This window comes from Gymnoscopelus microlampas (genome assembly GCF_963454915.1).
Source record: "Gymnoscopelus microlampas genome assembly, chromosome: 19".
Lineage (NCBI taxonomy): Eukaryota > Metazoa > Chordata > Actinopteri > Myctophiformes > Myctophidae > Gymnoscopelus > Gymnoscopelus microlampas.
The window spans coordinates 3,057,912-3,066,820 of NC_139956.1; the positions used below are offsets into that span (position 1 = coordinate 3,057,912).

The window sequence follows — 8,909 nt, forward strand, 5'->3', positions numbered from 1 at the left end:
AGAATATGTACAGTAAAAGTTTGAGGGGGGGGCTGGGTTAAGACCCTGCTTTATCATTAACTATACATTAACAGCTTAAGTCCTTTATACTTCATCATACGATGAATATAGCAAACATGCTAAACGTGTCGCAGTGCCACACGATGTGAGCTTGTAGATCTTGAAAAATTGAAAAGAAAAAACTGTTCTTATCCTAAATAAGTGTTTTTCAACCTTCTTCATGCCATGGACCCCTATAAATTGATATATTACATTTGGCCGCGGACCCTCATCTGAAAATGTTTTGTTCCAGGGACCCCCAGAAGCAAAGATTTGAGTTAAAAATGTAAAATGTAAAAAATATATATATATATTCAAAGATATGCACACATTCACGTTTTTTCAAAAATAGCAGATCTACAAGCTCATAGCGTGGCACTCGGTGCCGCGCTATGAGCTTGTAGATCTGCTATTTTTGAATAGCCAAAGCTAAGTGGTTAAAATGATTGTGACGCTATGTTAACTAATTTAGCTGGGGACCCCCTGGTACCCCCCCCCCCACCCCCAAGGACCACAGGTGGTCCCCGGACCACTGGTTGAGAACCACTGTCCTAAACAGAGAAAGCCTGGTTAATGTGGTTAAACATAATAAAGTATTATTTATTATTCTGCATGATGCATAGTTTAACTTTAATGCGTTAAGTATATTTTGATTAGGCCTGTCACAATTATTATATAATCATTTAAATGCAATTATTTAAGATAATCACAATTATTTTACATAATTGTTATAATCGTTTCCATGTTGAAAACTGTAAAAAAAAAAAAATCAAAAATAGTATTACAAGCTGCAATTTTTTCAGCTATATTTCTACTATTTTCCCCTTTATTCTATGTATAAAATGATGAAATATGAAGTTATTTGTCATATCTGTCCTGTGCAACTTTTGTTTATGAAACCTAAAAGACAAAAAGAAGTGTAGATCTATATTCATATGTTCTATGTTCAAAGACAAAAACACAGTTAAATCATTAATCGCAATTATTTGTGTGACAATTAATTGTCAAGTGAAATGTCATAATCGTGACAGCCTTCATTTTGATCCTAATAGTTTGTACTTTTACTTGAGTTAAATATTTCAGTAATGGTTACTTTTCAGTAAATGGTTTCAATGTATTTATTATTTAGTCACATGATCTTGTTGATACTTTTCATTGGTTCAATATTCATAAAACCCACAGACTCACTTAAACCACTTTAACTTTCACTACAAATATAGCAGATCTACAAGCTCACAACGCGTTGCGATGCGACACGTTGTGAGCTTGTAGATCGGCTATTTTTGCTACTTATGTGTGACACTGTAGTATTATGAAGTTATGAAGTAGGGTATTAATTACCCTAACCCCAAAAAAACGAAAAAGTTTAAATATGGAGTTATGAGGTTTCTGCCCGACAACAACGATATAACAGTATAAAAAAAAACATTCTTCAATGTCAAATAAAAGTGTGTTTGATAGTTAGTCCAGATGTATCTCTCACACACACACACACACACACACACACACACACACGCACACGCACACGCACACACACGCACACGCACACACACACACACACACACACACGGGCAGTTCTTGTGTCATCTTATTATATAATGAGTATGGACCAACAGTATGAGGGTAGGGCTGAAAATGGGTGAAGTGCTCCTTTAACTTCAGCTGTGTTTACCTGTCAAAATGTCTGCTGTGAGAAGATTAATATTACTGATTGATTTCACTGCTGATAACAGTTTTTGACAGCTACTGTTTGTACAGCTGTTGTTGTTGTTGTTCTTGTTTTTTGAGTGCCCTTGTTCTTTTCATCTGACCTCCTGACCTCCCAACAGTCTCTGCCTGATAACATCCCAGAGAGACGTGTCTCTACTAACAGATTTTAATATGAATGGTTTCAGCATCACCAGCCGGTCCAATACCGAACCATGGGTAGAGTTTGTCAGTGAAAGTGTCTTTATGAGTGTAGATGTGAGTCATGTCTTCAGGGTCGTAGAAGGACACCTCCCCCCTGTCATAGTCCAGCTCAACTCTGATCCTCTCAGGATTCCTCTGCAGTGAGATGGTTTTACTATACCCATTCTTATAGACACCATCCCTCTGTGTTAAACACCAGATTCCATCTTCTGATGTGGTATATTTACTTTCCTTCCTGTCAACAGATTCTTTAGCCAAACCTATATTCCAGTGAGGATGGTCGCCAACCTCTACCTCCCAGCTGTGTTTTCCTGAACTGAAACCCTCTGAACCCAGAACATCAGCAGCATGAGTGAACCTCTCTGTGTTGTCAGGAAGCTGCTGCTTTGTGTCTGTACGTCTCACACTGGTCAGGTCTTCAGACAGACAGAGAATAGGGTGTGCTGTGTTTGGGTCCAGAATAACAGGAGTGAACGTGACCCTCTCCTTCATCTTCTCACAGACGGTGAAGCTCAGGTTTTTCAGGTGTTTGGCCACGTCTATCAGAGCTCCTGAGTCCAGCTGTGGATCTGACAGTGTACACTGGACTCTGGTTCTAGTCTGAGTGTGTTTATAACTGCTGAGAAATGACACATTGTGTTTCTGCAGCTCTTGTTCTACAGCAGAGATACTGTCTGAGAGAGAGGAGATCTGCTCCTGAATGATCCGAATGATCTCCTCCTTCTGCTCCTCTTCCTCCCTCAGAGCTGCCAATCTGGCCTCCTCTTCATCTGTCAGGATCTGGTGGAGCTTTTTAAACTCTGCTTTGATCAGCTTCTCTGTGGCCAAAACCTGCTTCTTGTTGTGTTGAACCACTTCATGATTATACCTAGTTTTAAAGTGTTTGTATTTGTTCCTCTTGTCCTTTAGAGTCCTGAGGTCAGACTTCAGTTGGTCCTTCAGTTTGTTGACTGCTTGTTCTATAGGAACCAGCTTGTGACCAGGGTGGTGAGAGGAGTCACAGATACGACACACAGCTCTCTGTTCTTCCTCACAGAACAGTTGATGCTCCTCTGGATGTTCACAACTCAACACCTTGACTTCCTCCACAGATGACTGTGTGGTTTGGTCAGTTGAAGGTGTGGATGGAGGGTTGCACCATGGCATTGTCTTCAGACCAGGAAACACGTTTGTTAGTTTTGTGTCTTGTAGCAGACGCAGGAACGACCTGCACGTTGTTTCACCCTTGAAAATCATTTTGTCCACAAGGTCAGTGGCTGCGTTGAATGGCAGAGAGATGCTCTTCAGGTTCATGTATTCAAAACGCACCAGTAGCTTTTCTTCAAATACACACTGGATGATGAAGTGAATGTTTGACATTAAAATGTGTTGAAGTTTTATCTTGTTCTTTGTGATAATGTCTGTAGCCTCCATGTTGATCCCTGGAAGAGAAGAAGGAACATTGTTCGTTAACCTTTCCCCCATTGCAGTAATACTGAACCACTTTCAATTAGAGGTACCTATAGGCAGGCCAGTGTACAGTAGGCCTAGGTGCAAGTTTTCAAAAATGGTTAAATCATTCAAAAATAATTTCAACATTTTCAAAAAATAGCAAAAAGAGCAGCATTATAATGCATTTTTAATAAATATTCCTGTTGAAGACTACCAATGAATGTATATTTTAAAACATGCTTTAATCGTTGGACTACAGTCATGGTTACACACAGACATACCTGGAGCTCTGAAAAGATCCAGTGAATGAGTCTCACTCTGCATAGAGATGTTCTGCTCATCTGCATCTCTCTGCTGTAGTCTCCTCCTTTTAGGAGCCATGACTGTAAATACACATAATTAACAGACATTACCATATCCAAAACATAGTGCAGATATCATAAATACCTCAGAAACAAATCAATCATCTTAATGTCATTTATAATAATGATTAGTCTTGAGGTGTCCTTACAGAACCTAAGACTGCTTTATGTACAAGTCAAGTCACTGACCTGGTTTACACTCAAACCCAGAAGACACACCGTCACGTTTTATTTAATTATTACCTTAATTATTGTGACTTAATTCTCTTTCTCTCTCTCTCTCTCTCTCTCTCTCTCTCTCTCTCTCTCTCTCTCTCTCTCTCTCTCTCTCTCTCTCTCTCTCTCTCTCTCTCTATTGTATTTTTGTAAATCTGTAATTAATTAAGGACTTTTAAGGAATTATGGATTCATCTCAAGGGGCTCAACCTTCCAATAAAGGTCATATTAACAGACCAACAAGCTCACAACGTGTGGCATCATGACTCTGCTATGAGCTTGTAGATCGGCTATTTTTGCTACTCATGCTTAAGTGGTTATAAGAGTTACCAAATATAATAATACAATAGATCCACATGTTTTATGTTGAATCATGAATATACTAGTACAACATAGTATCAGGCTATACCATGGCACGTTAGCCGTTTATGGTACGCTCCAGCGCTAGTGCGCATGTGCACAACCCTATGTATGTTTGGGACTCCCTCTGTCGTTGGTGTTTCAACCAGGTGGGCGTGGTTTTACAGGACGCAGCAGTGCTCGCAGCAGGACGCAACCACGCCCACCCGGTCGAAACACCAAAGAAAGAGAGCTCCGTTCCGTGAGCAGAAATTGGACTTCCGGTTTTCGAGCTAGCAGAAATAAGGTTTCCGGTTGCCTTCAAAATAAGATCGTGATTTTTTTATGTTTTTTAAAAGACACAAATCTAATTTAAAAATACATTTATGATGTATGCCTTTTAAATGGCTCATACTAAAACACTTCTAAGTGGCAAGTTAAAAAAAAAAAGACACAATTGTATTTAAAAAATAAATTTATGATGTACAGTATGTCTTTTTAAATGGCTTATACTAGATCACTTCTAAGTGCCAGGTTGTTCCAGTTCCAGTTGTACTGTTTGGCTATTGACCCCCATTAAATGTGCACTTAGCACTGTTTTGCACTTTAACTGGATATTGATTTGTGTGTGTTACATATATGTATTGTTTTTGTATCGTTTGTCCATTGTTGTAATAATGCTGACTCTAGGCCAGGTCACTCTTGGAAAATGATGATGATATAATATTGTTTATTGCAGAAGCAAATAAACAATGATAAAAGAGACCACAAAATATGCTACAAATAATAATAGTAGATAGTGCAGGTGAGAGATAAAAAAAAGAGAAGAATTTGGGGTTTATAAAGTTGATCTCACCTATTTAAAAACTAAAATACAATACAAATACAGATGTAATCAGAAAAAAAATATTTAAAATGTATATTATTTAACAACATATATACAACATGGAGTGTGTGTGTGTGTGTGTGTGTGTGTGTGTGTGTGTGTGTGTGTGTGTGTGTGTGTGTGTGTGTGTGTGTGTGTGTGTGTGTGTGTGTGTACTTCTCCATAACTGAGCGCCCCTAAACTTGATAGAAAATGGATACAGACCAGTACAGAATGTTGGTGAACATTTGAGAGATAATTTGTAAAAAAAGGAAAGTGGCAGGCCGCCCAGTGCGGCCTGAGGTAAGAAAAGTGCCAATTTCAGACAATACTGGACACTGGACAGGAGACGGCTGTTGGCGCCAGCACTTTTGACATACGCACACGTTCAGGGAGACCCCCTCTACAACGCCACACTCTCCGCTAAGCGGGAGAGGTGTATTTGGAAAAGTGGCGGGCCGTCCAGTGAGGTCAGGGGTCAGAAAAGGTCCATTTTCAGTGCATAGACTTCACAAATTGGGCGCTGGACACGAGACAGCTATTTGCGGGGGCACGTGTGACATACGCACGCGTTCAGGGAGACCCCCTCTACAACGCCACACTCTCCGCTAAGCCAGACAGGTGTATTTGGAAAAGTGGCGGGCCGTCCAGTGAGATCAGGGGTCAGAGCCAATGAGTAGGTTTGATTTATTATGGAGTCATAAGGAGGTGACATCAATAGAACTTTTTAAAAGGTATTTTATTTAATTTGATAGGTGAAGTCACAGCAGTAGATTGGCTAATTTCAGCATGCAACCAAGTGTAAAATGTAGCAATACATTTTTGACGACAAAATCAACTGTAGATTTAGTCGACTAAAATCGTATTATATTTAGTCGACTAAAACTACACTAAAACAAACATTTAAGGTGAATAAAATATGACTAAAACTAAATTAAATGTTATTCAAAAGACTAAATAAAAAATATAGCTGCAAGCAGCAATGAGCGGTTTCGAGAATAATGGCAGACTGGCAGACTGTGACAGAGTGGCAGACTGGCAGACTGGCAGACTTTGACAGAGTGGCAGACTGGCAGACTGGCAGACTGTGACAGAGTGGCAGACTGGCAGACTGGCAGACTGTGACAGACTGTGGCAGACTGGCAGACTGGCAGACAGACAGACTGTGGCAGACTGGCAGACTGGCAGACTGGCAGACAGACAGACAGACAGACAGACAGACAGACAGACAGACAGACAGACAGACAGACTGACAGTGACAGAGTGGCAGACTGGCAGACTGTGACAGACTGGCAGACTGGCAGACTGTGACAGAGTGGCAGACAGACAAACAGACAGACTGTGACAGAGTGGCAGAGTGGCAGACTGGCAGACTGGCAGACAGACAGTGACAGAGTGGCAGACTGGCAGACTGGCAGACAGACAGACTGTGGCAGACTGGCAGACAGACAGACAGTGGCAGACTGGCAGACAGACAGACAGACTGTGACAGAGTGGCAGACTGGCAGACAGACAGACAGTGACAGAGTGGCAGACTGGCAGACAGACAGACAGTGACAGAGTGGCAGACTGGCAGACAGACAGACTGTGACAGAGTGACAGAGTGACAGAGTGGCAGACTGGCAGACAGACAGACAGACAGTGACAGAGTGGCAGACAGACAGACAGTGACAGAGTGGCAGACTGGCAGACAGACAGACAGTGACAGAGTGGGAGGGGGAGAGAGAGAGAGAGAGAGAGAGAGAGAGAGAGAGAGAGAGAGAGAGAGAGAGAGAGAGAGAGAGAGAGAGAGAGGCAGTGAGAAAGAGAGGCAGTAAGAGAGAGAGCGAGAGAGAAGAAGTGAACATGCATTAATTAACAAAGTCATGATTTTTGTTCAGTAAATTATATTTGGACCGGTTAAATTGGGGTTTGAACCAGGGACCTATAGACTTGTGGGTAGACAGTGTAAAGGATAAGGATAATTCCAGGTCCGTTCATGAAAGTCCTTGCGGTCTTGTTTCCAATGAGGGCCTGTGAGCAATTAGGGGTTAAGAGTCTTGCTCAGGGACACATTTCATTTCATCGACACATTTGCTGGCCTGGCCTGGATTCGTACCTGGGGCAACCAGGGCCTCTGGTTCCCTAGGTGGGCTCACTAACCACTCAGCTATGGCCACAGTACAGACTGAGCCATTGGATAGACAGAATTGGATTTCATATGTGGTAAGTTATCATACAGCATGGGTTGCTTATTATATACATACAAGCTCATAACGCGTCACATTGTAGATCGGCTGTATGTGGTTACTGTAGGTGTTGTATTAATAATTACATCTGCAAAGTAACAAGTAACTAAAGCTGTCATCTGCTGTAATTGGAGTAGAGTAGAGTAGTAAAGTAAAAGTACCTAAAAATTGTACTGTGCATGTGGCAGGTGTGATTGGTGATGAGTGAGAGCAGGTGAGAGGGGTGGATCCAATCCATGGGAATAGGGGGAATTCCAAATGATGATCACCTCAACGCATTGTTGGGGACAGGGATCGAACCAGCGACCTATGGATTCACAGGCTGCCTCTCTTCTCATTGAGCTAAAGATATGGCCTCCCTGATGGTGTCTGTTGATATTTATAGGTTAGATATTTATTTGTTTATTCATTGATACAGTCATGTTGTGTGCAATGCAATTGAGTTGAGGTCTGCATGAGGTGAGATTTGAACCGGCGACCCTCTGGTATCAAGGCAGATGATTAAGCCATTGGGCCAACAGACCCGAACTGATGAAAAGGGAGTTCACAAACATGACACACTTTCACGCAAATTGCTCAGAAATAGTGGATTTAAATGTTTTTCAAACTGCTCAAAATTGCAGACAATCTAAGGGCGGAGTTTACTGGTTAACAATTGCACATGTATTCATTGATACAGTCATGTTGTGTGCAATACAATTATAATGAATTCTACATGACGTGGGATTCGAACCAGGAACCCTGTGGTTTCAAGGCAGATGATTAAGCCATTGGGCCAACAGACCTGTACTAGTGAAAAGGGAGTTTACACACATGACACACTTTCACACAAATTGCTCAGAAATCCTTGGTTTAAATGTTTTTCAAACTGCTCAATATATTTCGGAATGGAAACTAGTGGAAAATAGTCGATCTACAAGCTCACAACGCGTTGCTATCTAAAAAGGTGTGAGATTGTAGATCGGCTATTTTCACAAGAAAGTATGTCATACATAAAAAACAACTACTCTCAAAAGCATTTCGTGTTATTGTCTAAACATTGCACATGTCTGAATTAACAGGGTCATGTTTTGTACAATGCAATTTAAATGTGAACTGTAATAAGTGGGATTCGAACCAGGGACCTTTGGCACATGAGACTCACACTCTACTGGTGGAGCTATCCAATACACAGCCTTAGACAGTGAAAAGGGAGAATCCAACAAAACAAAACAAAAGCGCGAATGAAGTACGTCATACATTGAAAATAACTACTTTCAAGTATTCATTTCTCGTCATCTTTAACAATTGCACATGTATTCATTGATATAGTCATGTTGTGTGCAATGCAATTATAATTAAGTCTACCTGAGGTGGGATTCGAACCGGCTACCCTATGGTTTCAAGGCAGATGATTAAGCGATCAAGCTATTGAACCAACACACCTGAACCTGTGAAAAAGGGCCTCAAACCACCGGCTTCGAATGCTATCAATGCATTGAATGGGAGATTATCACGTTTTATCAGACCATTGAATGG

General features: G+C 41.1%; 1 protein-coding gene across 1 annotated transcript; it reads right to left on the bottom strand.

Annotated features, from left to right (window-relative positions):
* Nucleotides 1–1,905: 1,905 nt before the first annotated feature.
* On the bottom strand, nt 1,906–3,096 carry LOC311035171 (zinc-binding protein A33-like; the record flags this gene model as incomplete). The annotated part of the gene is made up of 1 exon (XM_084043250.1): nt 1,906–3,096. The coding sequence occupies one exon, from the start codon at nt 3,094–3,096 to the stop codon at nt 1,906–1,908; it is 1,191 nt and encodes a 396-aa protein (XP_083899376.1).
* Nucleotides 3,097–8,909: the final 5,813 nt, after the last annotated feature.